The sequence below is a fragment of the Delphinapterus leucas genome, chromosome 8 (genome assembly GCF_059928025.1).
Source record: "Delphinapterus leucas isolate spDelLeu-1000000601 "Yukka" chromosome 8, BTC_Dleu_Yukka2, whole genome shotgun sequence".
NCBI classification, from domain to species: domain Eukaryota; kingdom Metazoa; phylum Chordata; class Mammalia; order Artiodactyla; family Monodontidae; genus Delphinapterus; species Delphinapterus leucas.
The window spans coordinates 38222700-38249690 of record NC_143136.1 but is presented as its reverse complement, the minus strand read 5'-3'; the positions used below and the strand labels follow the sequence as shown (position 1 = coordinate 38249690).

General features: G+C 41.6%; 1 protein-coding gene across 7 annotated transcripts in view; it reads right to left on the bottom strand.

Annotated features, from left to right (window-relative positions):
- ANKRD44 (ankyrin repeat domain 44) overlaps positions 1-26991 on the bottom strand; it is a 327191-nt gene that overhangs the window by 182917 nt on the left and 117283 nt on the right. For all 7 annotated transcript variants that reach the window (XM_089916548.1, XM_089916546.1, XM_089916545.1 and 4 more), the window contains one exon: positions 21882-21965. In XM_089916548.1, coding sequence (XP_089772674.1) covers positions 21882-21965 — 84 coding nt within the window. The remainder of the gene's footprint in view (positions 1-21881; positions 21966-26991) is intronic.

Sequence of the window (26991 nt, the reverse complement as noted above, 5' to 3'; positions counted from 1 at the left end):
ATGGGCTCCTTAGTTGTGGCAATGTGAACTCTTAGTTGTGGCATGCGTGTGGGATCTAGTTCCCTGAGCAGAGATCGAACCCAGGCCCCCTGCATTGGGAGTGCGGAGTCTTAACCACTGCGCCACCAGGGAAGTCCTTGGTCACCTTAACAGGCCAGTGCAGGCCCAGTGCTGGGGAGGGATGCTGGTGACAGAGAACACCAACACTGTTTCTTAAAAGGAGAGGGCTGAAGAGATTACAGCGGGGCTGCGGGTCCTTCAAAGTGCTTTATGAAGGACAAGTAAAGGAAGTGGGGTCACAGGTAGTACCTACCGCTTCTCAATCCCTCAAGAATTTCCCAGAAGGATGGATTTCCCAAAAAGGTTGAGGTGTATTGGGGGACCCACATCCCAGTCCAGCCATGTCCCTCAGCTAGGACCGGAGTTGCTAGGGAAATTTTATTCAGGGGTGAGACCGACTTGATTTCCAACTTGGCTGAGCGGGGACTTTTCCACATTCCTCAGGTCACTGGAGGTCTGGCCTCAGATGCTACCAGCTGTGTCTGGGTATCAGACCCCTCTCTGGCAGCACGAGGTCAAGGGTGTGGGGAAGAGGGAAGGAAGTACAGCTGCTGTGTTCCTGGAGTTCCCAGGCGGCCTGACACGGGAAGCCCTTTCCCTCGGTTCTGGTTCTCCGGAGCCACGCTGTGGGGTCAGGCAGGTCAGGCACTTCCTCCAGCCAAAGAGCAGCTCTCTAGAGAGCCCTTCCCCACAGCGTGGTCTCTTGGGGGAAGAAGGAAGGGCAGGCTTTGCCTCCACAGTGGGCATGCGCAGTGATGACGTCATCCCTACTCGGAGAGGCAGCTTTCTATGGGAGGGTGACGGTCGCCCTGCCTCAGGATTCTCTCACCTCCTACTGCTCCCCTCCCTGCAGCCCGCCTCTACCCGCCCCCCCCAACCCCCACATACCTCTCACCCCCACCCCCTGCCAAGGGACACTCTCAGCCCCAGAGCACTGGCTTTCCTGGCCCCAGACCTCTGCTCAATCAGGCCTGCCTCTTAACCAGAGCCGCCTTCCTCCCCCGCGTCTCTCCACCCCTAAGATGTCTTAACTTTAGAAGGCACAGCCCTCAACCTCCTCCAGGCCCTCTCAGCAATGCCTTCCCAGCAACATCTCTCAATAGCAGTAGTTCCTCCCCTCCCTGGTCCCTGAAATTTGTTTGTACTCAGTTGATTCTGCCTTGGATTTTAGCCATCTCTAAGGATGACAGTGCAACAGTGGGCTCTGGAAGCAGAGGGATCTGGTTCCAATCCCGGCCCTGACACCCAGAGCCATGTGGTCTCAGGCAAATTACTGGAGCCTCCATTTCTTTGTCTGTAAAATGGGAATTTGTGAGATGGAATCAAATGATGCTAATAAAGCACAGTTGCTAGTATATGGTTAGCACTCAAAAAATATTGCCTGTATTATGTAATCCATGTTTTTACTCCTTCTCCCATTCTGGTTGGCTGATGGGAAGAGGGAAAGAAGTCAGGTGGGACAGAGGTGGGGAAGGATAAGGTGTCCCACCCAGTCTCACCTAAGTTCCAGGGTAATCAGGATGTCCAAGGGCCAGATAAACATCCTCTCTAGTAGACTCTGTGACTGGAGATGCACAGGATCAGATGAACGAAATCAAAATATGACAACATGGCGGGAGGTGTCACCTGACAGGGGAGCTGACCAGACAAGCTTTTCATCTTTGGTGAACAAAATCTGACTGCTGCCACAGGCACCTATAATTACCAGGGTGCCAGAAAGGTGGACTGAACACCAACCACAGCGAGTGGGTCACATGCTGCATCTCATTTCCTGTGGGTGAGCACCTGTGAGCCGGGTGAGCACCTGTGAGCCAGGTGAGCACCTGTGAGCCAGGTGAGCTAGGAATAGGAAGTGGTAACCAGGAGGTCATATGTAAGAAGAGCCCTAAACACTAGAGAAGCTCAGAAAATGCAGTTCTGTGTCTAAAAGACACAAAGCTTTCTGATACTTCATATCCTGAGATAAATCACTTTGTCCAAGAATAAAAGCATAACATGTATCAATGATAGGTCTAGTTTCCCAGCTATTGGAAATTAATAAATTTGGCATTTTGGCTGATAAATCATTCTCTTGTGAGCTGAGTGTGAATCAATTCCCCAAATTCTAATCACTCTTGCACTGAGCTGAGAAAAATCAAGTTTCTCTAGGTGATTTTCATAATAAAGTTTGAAAAGCATTAGCAACAAGGAATAAATGTGCTAAAACACGCCTTTAAGCTGTACTCCATCAGCAAAAAACAACTTTTTGAGCACAAACAAAATTATTTTTTTAATTAACCAATCATAAATTTCATACCTGCATTACATATTTAATATTCTATAAGACACACACAAAATATATATTAAATTTTTTTTTTAAGAAATAGAGGTAGGTATTCCATTGCCCTCAATGAATCAACTTGAACACTTCTTGGGAGGCCTATACTCCCCTTTTTGGAATCTACGGCCTTAGGCCAAGGATTTTATCTTAGGGTTAGACCATCCAACTCAGACTGGTGTCTTCTAGTCATCAAGGGCTACCCGAGATCCACATCAAGAACCATTTCTAAGGAAGCATTGTGCCTTGCTACTTCATGGATGAAACTCACCAGAATGGATCTATGAATAGAGGTTTTGGGAAATCTGAATCCATGTAATGTTTTTAAATAATTCCAAACCAGTTCTTCTATGTCCTAGTTTATAAACATCCTCTTATTATCCGATAAGCATGAACTATGCTTGGTTGCTTCACCCCTGAGAGCTAGGCAAGTAGAAGAGGCTGGAAAAATACTTGTTTATCACATGACTGGCTCACAGCCAAAGCGAGAATATCCTTGTCATCTGTTCTAATGCAAAACAGCCAGCTCTTTCCCTAAAGCAGGCTCTTCTTCCCAAATTATCCCCGAGGCAGCATGCAAGCAAGGCAATCTCTTTCTAATCTAGCATTCTATTAAACAGAACATGAATTCAGCAACCTGTTTCGTATAATTCAAACATTCAAGATCTTTGCAATGATGACTCGCCTTTGGAGCCCTGAGCTGCCATGTCAGAAGTTCAACGATCGTGTAGGGGCTGAGAAGTGAGGAAGCCCAGGCCATGTGGAGAGCCCACATGGAGGTGCTCAGGCCGACACCCAGCATCACTGCCAGGCACGTGAGTGAAGACATCTCCAGATGATTCCAGCCCCCATCTGTCAAGTCCCCCCGGCTGACAAGTCTTTCCAGCTGAGCCCAGACACCATGGAACAGAGAGAAGCTATCCCGCTGTGCCCTGTCTGAATTCCTAACCCACAAAATCCGTGAGCATAATACAATGGCTGTTTTATGCCACTAAGCTGTGAGGTGGTCTGTTACACAGCAATAGTAACAGTCTCTGTGAGGTTCTGAAGTGCTCTCTGAATTATTAGAGAAAGACAACATTATGCTTAGTGTTAAATGGCCTTATTTGTTTTCTAATTCTGGGCTACCAGGCAACCACTGATACACAACATATAGAGCAACTCTCTCATAAGGGTATTTATTAAACCCCAATATCATTTCTTTTGTGTACCAGCAAACAGCCGATTACTATATTTGCAGAATAATGGGCTGTGGTCACTTCACTGTCACCCTGAAAAGTAACTGTTTAGTTCCCGCCTCGCTCTCTGAAATGAACTCGTTCCTACTCCTGCAGCTCTTCCCCTTCTCTGTTGCTCAGGGGTAATTCCTGGCACCTGTCTGTTCCTTGCCCCTCACAACTTAACCCATCACCAAATCTGGGATGATCTACCTCCGAGATACGCTGGGAAGCAATCCACATCTCTCCACTGCTAACAGCCACAAGTAATCCCTGTGAGTGGCGCCCCCTAGAGCTCATGAGTATGTGGCTGCCTGACCACCACCACTGCCCTACCCCAGTCAAATCATCTCTACCCTGACTCCAGCTATGGTCTTCCTGCTGGTCTCACAGCTTTTACTCTTCCCCTTACAATCCTTCCTTCACACAACACCCAGAGTGACTGTTTACAATAGTCACCAGAACCTTTCGCATTTAGAATTAAACCCAAACTGCCTCATTCAGCTCCAGTGACCCGGCCCTTCCTAGTCTCCTCTCCAACCTCTTCTTCTTCCATACTCTCTCTCTCTCTCTCTCACTGTCCTCCAGCCATCCTGGCCTTCTTTCCATTCCCAGAACTTGCTACTCTCCCCCGCCCACCACCACCCCCCCAGGGCCTTTGCTCATGGCCTTATCCAGACTGAAACATCATCCCCATCTTCTCATGGCCCCCCGGTTTCTCATGGCCAGTCTCAGCTGCAATGTCCCTGCCACCTCAGAGAGATCTTTCCCGACCACCTTTTATTCAGGATCATAGCACACACACTGCTGGCTTCCTTCACAGAAGTCTTCTCAATTCATATGGACCTATGACTCATTTCCTTTACCCATTTACTGTCTCTCTCTCCACTACACTGTAAGATCGTGAACGCAAGGATCATCTCCAGCGCCTAGCATGGTGCCAGACACACAGCAGGTTTGATCAGTATATCTTGCATGAGTACACTAACTCCTATACTGTACAGCAGCGCACCTGTGGTACCACCCCCATCCCCCATAACTTTTGTTTCCTTCCAGTTTGAACATGGACTAGTGGTTCTCAAAGTGTGGCCCCCAACCAGCATCAACAACATTGCCTGGGAACTTATTAGAAAAAGAGATTCTCAAGCCCCACCCTGGACCTCCCAAATCAGAAACTACGGGGGTGAGACCCAGCAACCTGTATTTTAACAAGTCCTCCAGGATTCTAATGCACAGTCAAGTTCAAGAACCATTGCCACAGAGACTATTCCAGAGACTCTCATTCTACAACATGATATCCCAAAGTGTAAGTATATCCCATTGGCTCTGAGGGTTGGCTCCAGATGTTACATTAGAATTAAAAAAAAAAAAGTAGGCATTTGAAGCCAAATGAATTTGAAACACTGTGTTGAAGAAAGTTAAACAGGTTTTCTTATGGCAGGAATTCCCAGAGCCTTTAATATAGCAATACACATTGTAAATCACTAAAACAAGGAAATTTGCAGTAGAAGTGCTTCCCAATTTTATTTAGCCTCAAAATATCTTTTTTCCCCCTTCTAAACACTAGTCAAATTTATTGTGGCCTCTGAGAAACACACTTTGGAAAATGTTGTCATGATGCATTCTTCCCCGGAGAAAATCGTTCTAACACCATTCCAATTCCTTGTGCCCACAGCGATATTAATAACGTCTGAGTCACTGGCGGTAACTGCTTTAAGCTTTTTGCATCTTTATCTTTTATGCTCTTTCCTAGATTTGAAAATAAAAGCGTAATATTAAGCACATCTTCCTACTGATTTGTAAGTATCAGTAAAAGGAAATCTGATCTTTGTTAAAGCCTGAAATGTTTATAAAGGCAAATAAGGAGGGATAGAAATGGTGGCAATTTCAAGTTGAATTAGAAAGAGAGCAGAGTTTAGTCTCTTGTCCTGCACTGGAGTAGGCAGCAATGAGATTCACTACTTCAATTGCAAGAGAAAAAAAAAATGGTTCTGAAGAACCTAGGGGCAGGACAGGAATAAAGACACAGACACAGACACAGAGAATGGACGTGAGGAAAGGGGGAGGGGGAAGGGGAAGCTGGGACGAAGTGAGAGAGTGGCATGGACATATATACAGTACCAAATGTAAAATAGCTAGCTAGCGGGAAGCAGCTGCATGGCACAGGGAGATCAGCTCCGTGCTTTGTGTCCACCTAGGGGGGTGGGATAGGGAGGGTGGGAGGGAGACGCAAGAGGGCGGAGATATGGGGATGTATGTATATGTACAGCTGATTCACTTTGTCATAAAGCAGAAACTAACATATCATTGTAAAGCAATTATATTCCAGTAAAGATGTTTAAAAAAAAAAAAGTCCTCTAATGAGCATCAGAGAACAGCTTCATGTCTGGGACTCTAGGAGAGCCCTGGTTTTCTTCCCCAGTTGAATGGGGGAGGGGAGGAGATTCTCTGATGATGGAGTGGAAAACTGTACAGGTGACTGAAAAATTATCGGTGCCAGCTGACCATCAGTAACCTTGAGAAGGCTAAGCCAGCCTGGAAATAGAAAATTAAAATATTCATGCCAAACATCCACTGTTTACTTAATCAGGGCTAATGATTAGCTTCTTAATGAAATTTTACAAGCTCAGTTGGACACAGAAAACATTTGCTTCCCTAAAAGCAAATAGGTCTGTTTATACTGTAATCAGACATTTGGAGCACAGAAGACCCCCAACCCTCAGCAGTACAAAGGCGATTCTGTTTGGAGACTTCCAACCTTTTTATAAAGACAAGGGTGGTCAAAGTGTGATGGGAAAGGGAGGATGGTGAACAAAAAGTTGACCATGAACACATCTACCACATTCAATGGTTCTGAAACCGCAGAATTTAATGCCACAGACTCTAACATAAACTGTGAGCATTTGCGCTAAACACAGCAGCTCTCACGTAGAGGCGTGGATGACCAAAGGAAGTAACATAGCAGTGACTCCAAAATGTGTTTGGGAGGGCTTTGGTGTGACAGTCTAGTTGGAGCCGCTTTTGCATTTCAGGCCAACTGCTCTTACTTAGGTTATATGTAAAGTTTAATAAAACAGAGACAGGGCGGGATGAATAGGCAGAGCACAGAGGATTTGGGGGATAGTGAAACTGTTCTATATGATACTATAACTGCAGATACATGTCCTTATACATTAGTCAAAACCTACAGAATGTACCACACCAAGAGTAAATATTAAGGTAAACTGTGGATTTTGAGGGGAATGTCAGTGCAGGCTCACAGACTGTAATAAATGTACTACTCTGTCCGGGGATGTTGACAGCAAGAGAGGCTGTGCATATGTGGGGACAGAGGGTATCCTCTGCTCCATTTTGCTGTGAACCTGAAACTGCTATTAAAAATAAAGTCTATTTTTAATTCAATAAAATAAAAGTTTCTATAGATGATTTTAGTCATACTTTATATAAGATTGAGAAAAGATCAATTGCCCAAATCAAAAACTACCATCATTATTATTATTGGCAGCTTGGAGAAGGAAGTTGATGAAGATGGTGGGTAGGTTTAAAAGCTCTCCTCCCATCACCACCTTCACACCTGCCCATGCACTTCCTGGCACTGTTGCTGAGGGTAGTAGTCTATTGCTCTAAGAGTCCTGGCCACACAGGGAGCGTGCAGTAACAGGACGATTCTACTTCTATTGTAGCATTGACCACTTCCTTTGATAACTTGGATAAATATCTGTCTCAGCCACCTGATTATGTGGTCCAGGAGGACCAGAACCCTGTTCTATTCATCTTATAGTCCCAGCCCTGGCACAGTGCTGGGAACATGGTAGATGCCCAATAAACATCTGCTGATTGAACTGAAGTGAAACAGCCACGGTTAGATAGTTAATTTAACTGCCAAATATGTTTTAAATAGTGTTTTTAAGTATTCAAGTTTAGTAGGGCTTGGGGAAATATACCAATCAAATTTAAGAAATGTAGTAACAGGACCTGTTTTGAAACTGATAAATAGCTCATTAAATCTGACTGTATCTCTAGAAACAAGACATTCATGGGACAGCCCGGATGGATTTTTATGAGCAAAATGAAAAACAGGGTCAATCGTGTGATCTTTCTAGAACAGTTTCACATTTAGCCAAGGTCTACTGAGTCATTATTCAAAATTATGGGTGATAAATCTTCCTTAACTTTTCCAATTGTACCTATAATTATATCTGCAAAATGCTTTATAAATAAAGCTTTGTCCTCTAACAAGTCTGCTTTTAATAGGAAGCGTGGAAAGAGAATATTTGAATATGTCTTAAAGAAAACCCAGGCACTCAGTTAATCTGTACCGATGTGTGAAGTCAAGTTGTCATGCTGTTGCAAAAACAGACTTCCCTGAACATTTAGAATCTTGTCAAAAGCCAAGAATTCTGAATATTACTTTAGGGCAACTCAATATATTTGTTCTCAAGTTTTCTCTCCTTAGGAGGAAAGCCATTAAAGGTTCTCTAATACGGGATAACTATACATTGAAATATGTGATTTATCTCTGAGGGAATTCTATTTTTTTCCAGCTTCATTGAGATATAATTGACAATAATTTAGATATTTGAAATATACAATGAGATGATCTGATATAGATATACATTGTGAAAAGATTCTCCCATCAAGTTAATTAACACATCTGTCACCTCACATATTTACCTTTTTTTTGTATTCCACATGTAAGTGATACCCTGTGGTATTTGTCTTTCTCTGTCTGGTTTATTGCACTTAGCGTAATGTCCTCCAGGTTCATCCATGTTATTGCAAATGACAGGATTTCCTTCTTTTTTAAGGTTGAATAAGATTCCAATGTACATATATACCATGTTTTCTTTATCCATCCACCCATCCACGGATACTAAGCTTGTTTCTACACCTTGGCTACTGTAAATAATGCTGCTATGAACATGGGAGTGCAGAGGTCTCTTCAAGACAATGATTTCCTTTCCTCTGGATATACACCCAGAAATGGAATTGCTGGATCATATTGATAGGTCTATTTTTAATTTTTTGAGGAACCTCCATACTGTTTTCCATAGCAGCTACACCTGCTTACATTCCCTCCAACAGTATAGAAGGGTTGGTTCCCTGTTATCCACATCCTTGCCAGCATTTGTTACCTCTGGTCTTTTTGATAATAGCCATTCTAACAGGTGTGAGGTGATATCTCATTGTGGTTTTGATTTTCACTTCCCTGATTAGTAATGTTGACCATCTTTTCATGTACCTGTTGGTCATTTGTATGTCTTCTTTGAGGGAATTCTAGTTTCTAAGGTATAAAGAACAAAATCACAATTCCTTGAAAAAGCTACTGTTATAATTAAATGTATTCAATGGTGAGTAAAATTAAGTCTCTAAAATTACCATTAACAATGATTTTACTTTTACAAAGAATACAAGCCTTATTGGTGCCCCTTTTAACTCATTTTTTCCTAAATGTATAATTTAATAAGTTTTTTAAAAATTTTAAAAATTGTGGTAAAACACACATAACAAAATTTACCATCTTAATTTTTTAGCCCATTTCTAGGATTTGTGCAATTGTTACCACAGATCAGATTCAGAGAGTCCCTGACAAAAGAAGGGTAATATAGCCATTATTAAAAGGCTGTGGACCCACTGTGATAAAATCCTAGAAGGAATATTGTAGGAATATGAAATATATGAAGTAAATTCTTGTGGGCATGTATCCACATAGATAAATCTCGAACACATAATGTTGAACAAGAAAAAGCAAGTTACAGAGGATATAAACAGCTTGCTTAGTTAATGTATTTAAAGATACACAACACCATCTATTGTTTTGGCATCTATGTACACACATGCACACACACAGATTTAAAGGTATAAATAAAATTAGAGTATATAAAGACAAGGATGGGAAGAGTATTTAAACTTCAGGACAGTGGTTCCCCCGGGGAGAGAGACATGGAGGGAGATGATGGGTCAGGACAGGTCAGAACAGAACATCTCTGTTCATCTGATCCTAGTTGATGCCAGATGAGGGTGATTCAATGGGAACAAAGCCATGTCCCAGCTCTCACAGAGCAGACATGCTAGGAGGGAGACAGACAGAAGACAGAAAAATGCACTGTATATGTCAGGTGGTGAAAGTGCTAGCAAGAGAGGTTAGAGGCTGATGGAGCGAGGCTCTTTTACAAAGGAAGTTCGGGGACGGTGTCTCAGATAAGGTGGTGCTAATGCAAAGAGATGAATGACACAAGGAGCATGTATTTATATGAGGAAAACTCTACAGCTATAAAATTTCATTTTGTTTTTTTAAGTAAATATGGCAAAATGTTAACATTTGTTCCATTTCAGTAGTGGGCTCGTGGTTGTTTTCTGAATGTTTGAAATTTTTCATAATAAAAGAAACAAGAAGATTAAAAAAAAAAAAAGCCCACCACTGTTAATTCTTGAAAGATTACAAGGAAGGATGTCAGACATTTCCAGATCCTTTCCAAATGGAGTATCTTGAGCCTGTGACTGCAGATCCTATTTCCTTAGGGATTCTGCACACATCGGGGTCCCCTGAGAACAGTAATAACCCCAGTACTGGACAATGCTGCCTGGCCTTTAGGTTATGCATGCTTACTTGCATACCCATCCACCCACCCGCCCACTACTTGATCTATCTATCCATCCATCCATCCATCTTTGCCTCCCAAATAAAACAAAGGCTTGTTCAAACAGAGTGTTCCCTGTTTGAAAGGGAGAGGGCAGATGATAACGAGACAATCCAGCACATCTGTTTTAAATAGAGGGAAAGGCATATACACAAAGCAAGTAGGGACACAAGATGTAAAGCAACATGAAGCACTGATGACAAAAGACAGGACCTCTGAGAACTGGAGGGGAAAACACAGTGTCTGTACTGGTGAGCTAGAAAGCTGCCATTTACAACATGCTCCAATGTCACCCTTCTCCTTCCCTTCTCCCAAATAGAGGAATATGGTATCTTAGTGATGTTATGTTCCCACATGCACAGCAAAGCAGGAAGCAGGGAGGGAATCACAGCTACATGGATCTCTCAAACCCTTTTTTGGAAATAACATAAACTAAGAAAATGTGAGAAAGCATATGGGGTGTCAGCTCTAGTGCTACACCTCTAGCAGGTATTTAATAAATATTTGGTGAATGGATGAATGTATATGTGGTTGCCTCACAGTCATATTACATAAATAATGTAGTTTTTTGGACTCAGAGTATTTCCCAGGTCACAAAAGTCTTTCAAAGGTCATGGCAAAGACTGTTGGTTTGCCCCAACATCTCTTTCTTTCATAAAAAACAATTATTTTTAGCTGAGTACATGAACATATGATGAGGTTCTAGACAATACATAAGCAATCGTTTCCTCAGTGGAAGTGTCCTTGGGGTAGGGTGGGGGTGGAATTCCCTTCATCCACCTTCCTGCTATCTGGAATTTGGATGTGATGGCTGGAGCTCAAGTGGACATTTTGGACAATGAGATGGAAGCCACCTACCAAGGATGGCAGCACAAAAGGAAACAAAGACTAGCTCCTACCATCATTGAGTACCGGCAAACCTTGTTTTACTGTGCTTTGCTTTATTGCTTTTTTCAGATACTGAGTTTCTTTTTGTTTTTACAAATTGAAGGTTTGTGGCAACTTTGAGTTGAGCAGGTCTATTGGTGCCATTTTTCCAGCAGCATTTGCCCACTTCATGTCTCTGTGTCACATTTTGGCAATTCTTGCAATATTTTGAAGTTTGCCATTATTATTATATTTGTCATGGTGATCTGTGATCAGTGATCTTTGATGTTACTACTGCAAAAAGATTATGACTCGCTGAAGGCTCAGATGATGGTTAAGCACTTTTTAGCAATAAAGTATTTTTTATTAAGGTATGTACATTGCTTTTTAGATGTAATGCTATTGCACACTTAACAGACTACATTATAATGTAAACATAACTTTTCTATGCACTGGGAAACCAAAAAATTTATGTGATTTGCTTTATTGTGAGACTTGGTTTATTGCAGTGATCTGAAACCAAACTCGCAGTATCTCTGAGGTATGCCTGTACCACGCTAGTCTTGGACAGTCTATCTCTGTACTTGCACATAGGAAATAAATAAAGTTCTATTTTATTCAAAACCGCTATATTTTAGTGAAATAAGCTTTTATTTTACTACAAGCTACCATTTTACTATTATCTATTTTCTCTCTAATGCAGCCAAATCTAATCCTAACAGATATACACATAGCATCTCTCCAACCAAAACCTTATTAAAAGTTTGTTATCATACTCATTTTATAGACAGGGAACTGAGCCCAGAGTAGATTAACTGACTCAAAAACACACAGAACCCAAGGCTTCTGCCTCTGAGCTAAACTTAGTACCCTTTTCCCTACACCACAGTTGCATTTTGGTGTGACTGATAGGGATTATGTACTCACAAATAAAGTATATCAAGCAGGGACATATAAGGGTTGGTTGTGAAGGTGTTACATCAAAAATTCTGATCAGGTGCGTGTTGGAGTAGGAAGTAGGAAGGAGTTTAGGAAGGGGCTGAAGGAGAAGGAGAATGTGGCCTGTGTTACACTCAGGGTGACTTCGGAAAGTACATAGCAAGAAACCCATAGCTGCCCTAGACTGACTGCCAGGAACATCTCTTTAAGCAGAAAGTTGGCAACTGACTTGACTACAACCAGCTATGCAACCTCCTGGGGAAAAAATCCCACCCAGCCCCCCAGGCTTCTACCCTAATTAAATAAAACATACATTTAAGCTCTTTGCATTTCTTTTCTTTTCAAGTCAGTTGCAATGATAATACATCTATAAAACTACAAATGGAAAGTCCTCTGGCTGTCATAATTATATAGTTATTTAACATTTGAAACCAAAAGCAGTATCTCCTTGGTAAAAATCACAGCTGACACAACTAATTGATCTAAAATATATGTTATATCCTTTTAATTTGCGTATATCTCCTAAGAATGATCTGGGCATATGGTTATCTCTGCCCAATTCATCTTAAATATGAGTTAGCTCTTTTCAACAAAGCTTTAAATGTTTTTTTCTGATTATAAGTATATTCTAATTATAAAAGAAATTAGAAAATAAAGAAGCCCAAAAAGCACCTGGAAACTTTCACTTCATTTTTTACCCTAATCGAAACAAGCAATCAAAAATTATTTTTCCGTAATTTATGATATGACATGTGGTTCATAAACCTAAGTAAAAAGACATGAAATTATATGATATTGCCCTCTAGAACCTCATTCATACACATTTCCAGTCTTAAATGCCGATGAATGGGGTCCTCCCTGAAATTCCTCCAAAGAAGGAAGCATGATGGTAGAAGAAAAGGACTCTACTGAGATGCCAACATCTCCCACCACCACGAGAAAGGCCCCTGTAACGTAATAAAAGGTGGGAGCACCTCTCTGCTTATCACTATGGGTAGTAAGTACCATACCATTGAAGTATGCTCTATACTTATTCAAACAAATAAAACAAGTGCATTTTAGCAGTCATATACTAAATATGAACAACTTTGGAACCAGGTTTGTTGGCTTTCTTTTGCATGTGGCTTCTTGATATAAATGTATTAGTCTTTATCATTTATCAACACAATACCTGGTCAGTGTAAAAAATCTTTATAACACATAAAGGAATAAAGAAAAAAGCGGAAATCCTACTACCCAGATTCAACCATAATTAACCTTTTGGACCTCTTCTTAAAACTTATATGCACACATGACATATGCTGTTTAGCAACTGGCTGTTTCACTCAAAAATATATCTTGAGGGACTTCCCTGGTGGCGCAGTGGTTAAGAATCCGCCTGCCAACGCAGGGGACACAGGTTCGATCCCTGGTCTGGGAAGATCCCACATGCCGCGGAGCAACTAAGCCCGTGCGCCACAACTACTGAGCCTGTGCTCTAGAGCCCGCGAGCCACAACTACTGAGCCTGCGTACCACAACTACTTAAGCCTGCGCACCTAGAGCCCGTGCTCCACAAGAGAAGCCACCGCAATGAGAAGCCTGTGCACCGCAACGAAGAGTAGCCCCTGCTCGCTGCAATTAGAGAAAAGCCTGTGTACAGCAACAAAGACCCAATACAGCCAAAAAAAAAAAATAGACCTTGAAGATCTTACCCATCAATAAATATATGTAATAGGTAAAAATTGATACAAATCACCCTTTTAAAAGATGGTATGATATTACTACATATGGATATGCTGTAACATATTTCAGAAATAAACTATTGGTAATTTCTAATCTCCTGTTATTATAAACCACAGAGCAACAAGCATTTTTTGTATATATAGTTGTCCAGTGATTTCCCTTAGGGTAAATTCCCCAGCATAGTACTGCTCTGTCAAAGGATATACTCTGTTGAATGTTGATACAGATGTCAAACTGCCCTCCAAAGGCTAGTACAAATCACACTTTCCCCAAAAAGGCATCAAAGTGTCCCTTTGTCTACACCCTCCTTGAGATCTTATTTTCATCTTTGCTGATTTGACAAGTAAATAATGGCACCGTATGGCTGTCATATGAATTCTTAGATCTCAGGTGAGATTGAGACTGGACACCCTTTCATATACGTGTTGGCTATCTACAGTTTCTTTGGTGAGTGGCCTCTGCATATTCTTTGCCCGTTTCTCTACTTGGGTGTTTATCTTTTCCTAAATAATTTGCAAGAGTTCTTTATATATATTAGGAACATTAACACTTTTCACATATATTGTACATACCTTTAGTTTATCTTTTAACCTTGTTTATGGAGATTTAATATATAGAAGTTTACAGGTTTTATATATTCAAAGATATCTTTTCCATTATGATGTCTATCTTTGCTATTATGCTTAGAAAGTCCTCCCTCACACCAGGATTAAAAAAGTATTTCCCCCCTTGTATTCCATTACTTTCATCTTTTTATTTTCTACCTCTAGAATTTACCTTGGTATAAGAAATCAGGGAAGGATTCAGCTTTTTACCAGCCAGTTGTCTCAACACCATTTATTAAATAATCCATTTCATTCTAGTAGTTTCAAATGCTTCCTTTATTTTATACCAAATGACCATATACACTTGAGTCTAATTCTGGACTCACTATATCTGTTTCACTGTTTCTATTCCTATGCCAGTTAACACATTGTTTTAATTTCTATACTTTTGTAACTTGTTTTACTATATTTGGTGAAATTCTCTCCTCACTGATTTTCTTTTTCAAGAGTTTCCTCATATATTTATTCCTCTGGATAAAGCTTAAAATGATCTTGTCAAGTTTCCCCAATCCAAGTCTTACCACCCAAATCAAATGCACTGAATTTATACATTAATTTCTAACAAGTGAGTCTTCTTTCCATCTGAGAATGATGCAGCTCATTTATTCACATTTTCATCCTTCCCCCAAACTTAACAGCTAACGTGGAAAACCATAACCCTTTATCTTAGAGATGTTCACATTTTCAAGCTATATACAAAGTACATCTTTTAATTCAAGACTTTTTTGTGCTGTAAAAATGTCTAGCAACTGTAAAATAATACTAATGCCATTATACTTGGAATTTTCCCATAGCTCCAAAATACCCATCTCTACTATCTGGAGGGTGCACGTCGAATACCTTTATAAGATTTCTCTTTCACAGAGGATGGCTTTCTGGCCTCCAAGGCCAGTGCTGGAGAAATGGGGCCTCAGCTGCTAAGCGTCCCGGAGGACAATTAGGAATGATGCTAACCAGACTTGCCTTCACACATCGTAAATGCCCTGAAGCCACATCGCTGCAGCTTGCTCAGAGACGTCTGGAGTTCATGAATCATTCTCTACGGAACATAGGTCATGGCTTCCAAACCACAGCCCCACATCCTGGGCAGTGGTCCAACAAGGAGCAGGGTGACAGTATTGCCTGGCATACACTGAGAGATGGGCACCTACCCTCAGGACAAAAAGCACCCCTCCCAGAGCTGTGAAGGGGCTGCCAGCCTACCCATGGGCCAGGGAGCCAGAAGTGTTATCCATGCTTGCAGAACACGGGTCATTGCTCTCCCCAGAACCCCGGACCCTCTGCCTCAGGACCATGCTTTAGATTTCCAGATGCAGGTGGCCAGAGGAACCTTAACTGCTAAATATTTGCTGATCTCATCCACAGTTAGCAAAACAGTGGCCGGCAAGCTGGATTTGGCCCACAGATGTGTTTTCTTTGGCCTGAATGATGTTGGATCATTTTTTTGGAACCAACATTTAACAATTTAGAGAGTTCCTGTATTTTCTCTTAAAAACTTAAGTCTGGGCCACGCTGCGCCTGCATTCTTGTGCAGGAACATTCAGTGAGAGTTGAGAGGGTCATCACCCCCAGTGACAGTGTGCTTCTATATTTATGGGACTTTGCTTTGGGGGTTGTCCCCCTACCCTTGCTTGCAGCCTCCTTACTCCAAGCAGCTTCTGATTTAGGTCTAATTTAGAGGGTGTACAGGTCTCTAAGCTAACAAAACACCTCAAGTCTTTATTACCATATCAAATTCCTCATTAAAAAAGAAAAAATCAACTAAGATATATATAGGTGAGGGAAAATACACAAAAATCTAGAAGTGTAAAAGCCCGTGCTCTACAGTTTGTATTTCTCATGTTCTCATGACATGATAGAATGAAGCTGAGAAAAGTTTAGAGAGGATATTGAATTTATCACTCAAAGTTCTTTAGGTAGAGTCAGATTGCAGCCTTCTGGATGGATTCAAAAGATATACTCTATTTTTAAAGAAATAATGCAAATTTCCAGTTATAAAATAAGTAAGTCATGCAGATGTAATGTACAGCATGGTAACCATAGTTAATAATACTGTATTGCACATTTGAAAGTTGCTAAGAAAGTAGATCTTGAAAGTTCTAATCATAAAAAATTTTTTTGTAACTATGTATGATGTACTTTTTGTAGGTATAGTAACACACACATGAGAACAAATTATAAATTTACTATTGATAATTTGTCTTATTTATTGAAAAAAATCCCCTCATCATACAATGTTGATACAGTTTCTTTTTTCTCACTTGGATCTTGAGACTAGCAGGCCACCATCCCCTGAATTAATGCTCATAGTCAAGAACCACAGCTTTAATGCTTTTCTCCCTTTTTTTCACTTTAAGTACTTTGCTAACATAAGCTTAGCTTTCATCTCAAGATTTATTCTAGTAGATGCAAACATCATCCCTTCCTACCCTGGAACTGAAGAGAGTAAGCAAAATGCACCAATATACTTGGGCCAGATCCTATTATGGCAAATAATAAACATTAACTGCTTGGCAAAATCTTTTTTTTTTTTGTATAAAATAGATGCATTAAATTAATCAACACAGGGACAACCCAATTGTGAAAAGGCATTCCTGAAACTACTGGGACAAAATAAAACTGAATATGCACTGGATATTAGGTGATACTGAGGAATTATTGCAAATTTTATTTAGTATGACAATGATTTTGTGTGTGTGTATATGTGTGTGTGTGTTCATTATCTCCTGGTGATACTTTAAAAAAGAAATAAACTCCATGGGTTTGCTATCACGTGGGACTTACAAATCTTAGAATTGTAGTTTTTCACAGTTTTAAGAGACTATAAGCATCACCTAGTCCAGGCATGGGAAGAAGATTTCAATTTATAGGCCAATTCTAATTTAATAGTGCTGTCCTGAGAAGGAATTTAGGCCTTTAAGACTAAGAGGGGAAAAAAAGGTCATGAACCATTAGCAATGCCAGCCAAGGGCACAAGACAGGAGAGTGGGGCAATGTGTGTTACTACTACTAGCTACCTTTAGAATCTCTAGTCTAGTGGTCTTTCAGGGAACTTAATACTTGTCAAGTCAACTCATTACTTCTTTAGACAGCTCTATGAAGTTATTTCTTATATTCTGACCCAAAATCTTATTTTCTGCAGCTTACAACCACGAGACATATAAGAAGAGCTCCACTTTAACTTGACAGTGCTTGAACTATTTCAGACAGTTCTCCTGTCCTTCCCAAGTCTAAACCATCACCAGTTTCTTCAGCCATTCCTCACTGGGCATGGTTCCTTCCCTGTCCTCACCACTCGCTATTGACAGGCACCGATTTGTCTCTGTCCTTGCTTCAGTGCGGTGCCTGGTAAAACGGTCTGTTGATGTCATGTTGTCAGGACACAATCCCCAAAATGCCTTTATTGAGTTCAAATTTTGGCTTTCAGACTCTCTGCATTCATTTAGACTTCACATGCTCCACCTCAAGTTAATTAGTCTCATGGAGGCTTCTAAATCTTTCTATTATCAGCTACAGCTGGGTCAACTTCAATGGCTTTCTCAGAACATATAACTGTCTTCCCACCTTTCCAGCCCCTGGCATGCCACCGGCCAGAGAAACCACAAAAAAGACTCAGAGTGGGCTTCCCTGGTGGCGCAGTGGTTGAGAGTCCCCCTGCCGATGCGGGGGACGCGGGTTCGTGCCCCGGTCTGGGAGGATCCCGCATGCCGCGGAGCGGCTGGGCCCGTGGGCCATGACCACTGAGCCTGCGCGTCCGGGGCCTGTGCTCCGCAGCGGGAGAGGCCACAGCAATGGGAGGCCTGCGTACCACAAAAAAAAAAAAAAAGACTCAGAGTACCCTTCCCGATCCTTCAGTGGCTCCTCAAATCCATCTACAGATTTTCAATCTTATGAAGAGAACTTTCAATCTTACAACTGAGAACTGAGGGCCACTAACTAAGCCAGAACTATCTGGCAACTTGTCCTCATTGGCAGAGATGAAAAACAGGCAACCACAAACTGGCTCAACATAAGTAATAAAGCAGGCCTAGTCACTCACTCGACAAGTGTTGCAAGGACTGGACTGAGCCACTGAGCAAATCAGAATGAATGACACAGCAATCATGTTATCAAACACATAGTTTCACAAAAGTAAAACACAGACATAAATAACTCAAGTCAAGTGATCAGTAAGGTGCAAAGAGCTATGGGAGTTGGGAGGTGGCACAGAAGGCGGCAGAAAGGAAGCTGAGAATCAGGCCAACTTATCAGAGGAAGCAGTAGGCCTGGAAGGACAGGTGGGATTGGAACAGTGGAGAAGTGAGCAAAGAATAAAATACCAGTGGGTTGAGTAATTTGGTTTGGTTGATGCATAGGGTCCATGAATACGACTACTGGGAAGTAAAGTTTGGAAACACACAGACAGGCAAAGCTGGATGAGACTCTTCCTCTATCAGGATCAGCTAATCAAAGGGTATTTATACCAAAGAACAGGCAACCCATCCAAAGATACAGAAAGGTGGGGAAGGAAAAAGAAGGCAAAAAAGTCAGAACCTAAGGCAGAAAGGAAAAATTAAGTGAATAAATAGGGGTAAAGAGAGAAAAGCAAAAGGTGAGAAGGGAAGACAAATACTGTCTTCCCACTAACAAGAGGCTCCTCCACGATTTATTTCCCTTCCTTGACACTGAAATGTACTGGAGCAGCCTCTCTTGTATCCTAAAATGAACCTCTAGGCTTAGATTTCTAAACCTTATTTATCTTCCATCTCCCTATGCCCTTTATTAACAGCCACTTCCCCTAAACTGCCTAATCCACCTCCCACAAACAGTCCCTGTGACTGATCCCTACGGAGTGCTGGTAAAGGAAGATCGTGACATGAAGAGGACAGCTCAGTGTCTCCAACATACCTGATAACAGAGTAGGGGAGCAAATGATCCTTATGCTCACCTGAGAGAAGGGAACGGGAGACATGAAGAGGGAGTCTTAAGAGGTGAGAGTGGAGGAAAGGGGCTGTGGACCCAGAAAAGCCACGTGATCAACATAAGGAACTCAGGCTCCCCTTGTGTGTGTTCATTCACTCATTCAACCACTCATTCATTCATATATTCCTCTCCCTCCCTTTATCCCACCGTTTTCTGCTGCCACACATCCAACAGGCTACAAATAAAAATCAACTTCCTCAGTAGTCTCATTAATCGCTCATGATTAGGCCCCTACATAGTGCCCTGGATTTTCCCTCAGAAATACACCAAGGTATGATTTCTCATTTGTTGCTTCTCTGCCACGATGTAAGCTCATGAGGGAAAGAGCTATCTTCTCACTGCTGTATCCCTAGCACCTAACACAGGGTCCGAACTCAGTAAATAACTGTCGAATGAACAAGACACTGTACAGACAAGTAAGAGGTATTCCCTAGAATTCTCTAAGACCAAAAATTGGTGTGGCCAAAATTGCTAATTGTTCACCCAAGTCCCTGTTCTCTGACTCTTTGGGGCCACAGCTACACTAGTTTCCCAACCTCCCTTGTAGGTAAGTTTGGCACATGACTGAGTTCTGGGCAGTGGGACGTGGGTGGAAGTGAATTAAATCACTGCCAAGCGGACCCATGAAAATCCTCCCACGCTTTGCCTCCACACTCTTTTTTCCCTTCTGGTTGGACTAGAGACAAACCCTCTGAGTGACCTTAGAAGCTACATGTTGATACCTGGGACTCTATGTGGAAGAGAGCCACCCCTCTCATCTGTTCATAAGAAAATCAACCTTCTCCTATGTTTGAGCCATCAGACACTTAGGAATCTATGTGTTCAGGAGTAAACCTCTCTAATTCAGTCACACAGTTAGGTGACAACTCAAGTTAGGCTCTCCTAATCTTTACCAGCCAGCGGACGTTTGTCACTTTCCTAAGGAGAAATAAAGGCCATTCAGAGGACAGTCCAATCTTTCTTGGGATGTATGACTGAACGAAAGTCCTGTTTACTCATGATCCTCAGAAAAAGCCACAAAACAGGCTGGGCAAATTCTGGTGATGTCAGAACCATAGATGATCAGCTTCCTTGCCTCGCCTCCTCTCAGAAGTACAGGGCCCCGCAGTCCCTGCACAAGTGCCCAACTGCCTTCTCAAGTAGTCTGGCCCTAGCCTCATCTGTGCTTACCTTGCAAAAATGTCACAGCACATTGCTCCGTTCTTTTCAGTGCCAGCTGGCGAGAAATGGCCCAAAGCTTTTTCAAAAAGCCACAGCAACCTACACTGCCACAGAACAATGGCTGCACCAATGACTCGCCTTCTGAATAAAGCATTCAGCCAACCGGATAGTGATGCAACCTCAGACAGAATTCATTTCCCGGTGGCAAAGCTCTTCTTACCCCGATGTGTCTGACTCTGTTGTTCCTACCGAACACTAGAGACTTCAAAGAAAACTCCTCTCCCCGATGGACTGGAGCATTTAAGTAATTGAGTTACATTAAGAAAATTAGTAGCATGTACTGTACATAATTGCCTGTTTAATCTAGGTCTAGAAAACTATTAACAGGGTAAATGATTGACTAACTCTTTTCACCTTTCTTCATTGCAGGTTTCTTTATTTCAAGAACTTCCAGATCCAGTGGTTCTTAATCTTTGGGGGGGGGGGGGTCATAGACCCGTTTAAGAATTTGATGAAATGCCTTGACCCTTTCACAGAAAAAAATATGTCCACAAGTGCACACACATATTACACACGATTTCAGGGTGCACACAGAATGCCAAGTCTATCCACTGATTCCAGGTTCATGGACCCTCCAGAGCAGAGGGCAGCAAAATTTCCCTCTAAAGGGCCAGAGAGTGAATACTTTTGGCTTTTCAGGCCACATACTGTCTCTGTCACAGCGACTCAACTCTGCTGCTGCAGTATGAAGGCTGCGTTGCCCGTACTCCAACCAAACTTTACTTGTAGATATCAGAATTTGCATTTCATAGAGTTTCCCTGTGTCACAAAGTATTCTTTTTTCATTCTTTTTTCGGCTATTTAAAAAATAAAAACCATTCTTAGCTGGTAGTCTGTACGAAAACAGGTGACACAGCATAGTTTGTCAATCCCTGCTGTAGGGCAAGGGTTCTAGATGTACACATTTTCTGTCTCTATTTTCACTAACTTCTAATGGAAACTCCACGTTTCTTCACATTATGAATGCGGGCAGCAAACCTCAGTAGTGTCAGCAGAAATCACATTCATACCACATTAGAGTGGTAGCAGGTAGCACAAAATATTCATCAGGCTCACCACTATTTTTAAATTATGGTCACTATTAGATCTCCGACTGTATCTTGCCATTTAAATGTGCTGATAAACACATATATTATTATAGGAAAAATCTGATTTGATAACTGAATTTCAATATAATTGATTTCCATTCGAACCCTATATATTTTATTTAGTGCATTTAAAAACAGAATTCTGAGAAGCAGGACAGGGCTTTCACCAGACACCAGAGAGGTCCATGGCACAGAAAGGGTTAAGAGGGTCTGAGCCAGAAAAGCCAGAGCATCTCCTACCAGAGCATTCACATCTTCCGTTTTGTAGATGAGCATCCGTATCTCCTCTGGATCACCGCTGAAGATTGCTTGGACCAATGGTGGCTGTAAACACAGGAGAATTTGAATTAGAACTATAATTAAATAATTGGATTGCATTCAGATGCAGATGGCTAGAAGATATATGTTCCCCCAAAAGTTTATTCAACAATTATCAATTGGCAGACAAAGATGAATATGGCTCAGGCTTACCCTCACTCGAAGTCTAGTAGGGGGTGTATTTGCAGAAAGAACTAACTATAATACGATTTGAAAGCCATGACAGACAGTCACATCTAACCTGGGGCTATGAATATAACATGAAAATCACCCCTAGTTGAAGATGTCCTTGAAAGGCCCTTAAATTACCTATCAAGGAAACTACCAAATCTATGCTTTTGTGCATAGAGTCCCCTGTCCTTCCCCCCATCTCTCAGTAGACAATGTTGCCTGGTCCCTTTAAACAATTCTGTTCCTAGAGGATGTTAATGGCCACGTTTCTGGCCTCCTGAATGATTCTTTGTCAATGTTTGCACAACCCTTTAAATCATTCCTGAATGCTTCCCATAGCTTTAGCCAACAAGCACTGAGTGTTTTAGATGTGATTACTTCCCATCTATTTAAAGTAAGTGGCTATTCAACGCTAACATTTCTGTTTGTCATATGTAGTAGAATAAAAAATAAATAAATAAATAAAAATAAATAAAGTGGTACAATGGCGGGGTGGGGAGCAAGAAGGGAGGCATTACTGAGCAGGTATCATTGAACTCACCTATATTAAACAAGACCCAACATATGATAGAAGGATTTGTAAAGCTTGATGGAAACCCAGCTGAAAGACAAACTGTCTCTGCTTGGGTGGTAGAGTGAGAAGAGTATCCAGAGAAGCTTCATGGAAGGCACCTTAATGAATGGGTTTGAGTGTGCAGACAGGGAAGGAGGGACACGTAGGCAGAGGGATCGTGGTGTGCAAAGGTGTGGGTATGCAAATCCATGTTACAAATGCTGCCATCAACCTGGTGATCAGGGTGTGGGGGGAAAAGAGAAAAAGGCGTGGGCTCAGAGGTCAGTGTTGGGCTTGCCCACATGGTGAAGGATCCTGTTCAAAGCCAGTTCTGCCACTTGCCAGCTACATGTGGAGCACACTTCCCATGTGTAACCTGGGGCCGAACATGATCTTTGTTGCCCAGCCCCTCAAACGGTTGGTATAAGGAACAATTGAGATAATATATGAGAAAACCCTCTGTAACTCTACAACCCTACACAAATAACAGATGTTTTCACTAAGAAATGTTTATAATGCCAATACGGGCTATTTGACTATTTTTTTTCAAACTTTAAAAACCTTGGCAATAACACACACACACACACACACACACACACAACTTTTGGAAATATTTTAGTCCTAGTAGGCAATAGGATGATGGCAGTTTCTCAAACTTGTCCGAAGCTAAGAATCCCCTGAGATGCTTGTTAAAACTGTATTCCCAGATCCCTTCCCTGGAGATCCTGGGGTGGGATCTGAGAACCCAGATTTTTAATAAACACCCACTTAGCTCTTGGGAACTGCAGAGCACTGGCCTAAGGTGACATGGTTAGCATTACCTGCCTCAACCACTCCCCGTGGAATCTATGTGAGACTCCGAGTCCTGATTTTCCCTACAAACTGTTGCCTCTCTTACATGTTTTGAAGGTGTTCCTTGTTATTTGCGGTGACCAATATAAGTATTGTCAGTAGGAATATAGTAAGACTCCCTGAGGAAACATTATATAAAAAATGTTAAATTGCAGATAAATATTTCCATATGCCAGGAATTTGTCCACAGTTTTCCCTCTGCCATTAAAGTTTCCAGCGAGTGGACATTTGTATCTCTTTTTTGTCCCCAATACGCTCTTAATCCTACCCTCTTGCCAAGGTGTATGATTCAAAGATAGTTTCTCAAATTGCCAACAATTAAGTAGCAGGAAAGAAGTCTTGAAAAGAATGCAAGTTTGACTAGTTTGGTGTCAGCTGGCACTCTGCCCAAGACAAGGACTTCCTTCCCACACTTGCTGACTACCTGCTAACCACGTCTCCAGGCTATCTGCCCCATGGCAAGGACCATATTTCATGTAAAAAAAGGCAGTCACACAATGTCAGGATTTCAACAAAAATATTGAATCTTGGATATCTATTTCATAATTCTCTATCTGCTCTGCTTGTGGCCAAATGCTTGTGTATACTTTTCTGCCTTTTTGAACCTTAAGAGAAAGCAAATAACAAACCCCAATAACCATGGGATGAGAAGCAGAGGCAGACAAGATTTTAGTGTTGAGTCAACAGTGGTCAATCAACAGTTGAAAAGTTAAGATCCTGAGAAACAAACCCATCCCAGTTTAATGCACCACTATTTAGTCATTTTAAGGAAACAGAGCTAGGTAAGCAAAGCCTCTCTTCACTCATGAGTCTAAGGAATGCATGAAGATATTCAGTCCTCACACTTCTCAAGAAAGACAAGGGTTCCAAGCTATGGCTGGAATGTTCCCAAGGAGAGCCACCCTGTAATGCTGCCAGACAAAGATGCCAGCACAGTCCTTCAGGGAGTGGTATGTGGAACTTCCCAGTCCCGGTCTCTGAGACTGCTGGAAGGGTATCACCAGTGCAGAGAATTCCCAGCAGAGAATGGTATGCACACTTCCCCAATGCCTCCCAGCTTCCCTCTGCTAAAAGCTGCTTTGGGAAGCATTGTCAACGCCCAGAATTCCTAGCATCCATTGGGAAGAAGCTGAGCCACTGCTGTAACTCTTCCAAAGCTGCAGTCACATACATACATGAATATACCCACATGTACATGCCTACATTTGTACATGTATGTACACATCTGTATCTACCTTCATGTGCGTATACACAGAGATACATGCTGATTCACTCGCGAATCCCTCACACTCCCTGTGGAATAGAAAAGTGCCGGTTCCCCAAAGCCCGAAGTCTTGCTAAATGGACATCTCCACCCCAGCTGGGCTGTGCGGCCACTGTGACATCTCTGTCTTCACAACTGTTAATCCAGGCATTATGAGATTCCAAACCAGAACTTCACAGATACATGCTTTGCTTGAATGGAAGCCGTGTGTTTGCATGGATGTAGTTCTTGAACTAAATTTCTGTAACTCTTGAGCCAGTGGTATTTTAAAAAAACAAACAAAAACAAAACAGTACGGGTGTTTCTTTTCTTCTCCACACTCCCAAATAAAACATGCCCATAGAACACTTCGGCATTCCCTTTTGTTGGGATTTTAATCAGATCCTGCTCTTTTATTTTTCCCTAGGTAAACACTTGCCCTGAGAATAAATATTTTGAAAAATATTTCTAAATACGGTCGCTATTACATGATTTTAAGAAAGGGGGGATATTCTAAATACAATATTCTTGCTCATAAGTACCAAGTACTTATATTCTGTTGACTATTCATTTGGCGATCACTGTATCTTTTACACCTTTTACCTTGACCTTGACAAGGCCTTACTTGCAAAAGAACAGAGCCCTAAGCCTTGGCATGTACAAAAATTTTTTAGACGTTTCACACATTTCAACGCTAGCATATACAAAATAGGAGTGCTTTGTGTGCAAATTTGAATAAACACAAATTTATTACAAGGGTCAAAGTTGTGAAAAACAAATAGGGGCAGGAAAAAGAGATTCTGATGCGGTGAAACCATGGGTTATCATTCCCTAAAGAAACTTAAATTCTTAAGAAGAGATATACAGTAATTTCAGCTTCAATTACTGGCATTTTTTAAGCATGTTTAGCAGCTGTACACTGGAAATGACTGCCACGTGCTGTGGATACTGGCACAGTCCCTCATGTAGATCGAGAAGGTAGAAGGATACTTCCTGGGCCTACTTTACCAATGGCACAAGTGGGAGTCAACATTCAGATGGGACCAGTCCTTGTCTTTCAATATCACCAACTCTCAACACGGTACCATCTTTGCCAGGAGTGTTAACAGCTGCCTTCTAGAGGTGACTGTCTTCCAGGCTGATGACATTTGACCCCTCTAAGACAGAAGTGCAGAGCAGAAGCTGCTTGAATTTGGCAGCCACTATGAACGAAGTAGCCAACCTTGCTGACACTAGGAACTGAAAATTTATCAGCAAAACGCCAATTTTGCTACCCACATCCCCTATCGGCCCACTCAATGCAATATTTTTCTATTTTATTCTCAGTGTTTGAGAACAAACTAGGAAAACATCCAATTCCCCAAAATAAGATGCTAAATCAAACTTGTACTGATAACAGTGTTCTTAAACTTTGAAGCAGAGTTACAATTCCACTAGGGGGAGCAAGACGGTAATTTGTTACCTGGGAGATAAGAGTAAATGTTCAGGTTGCGGAATAAGGTAGCTGGAGGATCCACTTTGTTCAAGACATAAAAGAATTTAAGCTTCTGAGAGAGCACTTAGTAATAAGTAAACACAAACATTATTATACCCAAAAACAAAAATTTTAAAACCTTTCCTATTGATTCCTGAGGGTCCAGGTTTTTAGGAAGTAAGAATAAAGCCATTTAAAACCCAGGTGTTAAAGAATTATTTTTATCATGTGCAAAACCCAATTCAATTATTTCCTCAATTTCACTTTTAAAAAGTGCTACTAGTGGCATCAGATATGCCACTGGTTTAGGAATAAAGCCCATCAGGGGTTCTATGAAGAAAGCACAGCTGGTTTAGAGGATCCACCCCATCCTGTCCTGCAATGAGGTCGCGGGTCACCCCTCCAAAATCTCCTAATGAAACCATCAATTTGATTTTGGCTAAAACCACTGTACAGTGCATTTCACTTTCTCTTTGTCAGAGCTGCGTGTTCTTTACTAACACTTTGGCTTTGGAAGATAAACAGAGTGACAGAGGCTGTCACTGAGCAACTGGAAATACAGTCCATGGTAAGAAGTCCAAGAAGATGCTCCCGCATTACATTCCAAATTCTTGATGTGTTGCTTGTCTTTTTCTAATTAGATTGGGTAATTAAAGGCTCCAAGTCTAAAAGAAAACATCTTGCATTCTAATCAGGGGTGGGTGTTGGGAGTCAATCAATAGCCAAGAGGGAAAAATGA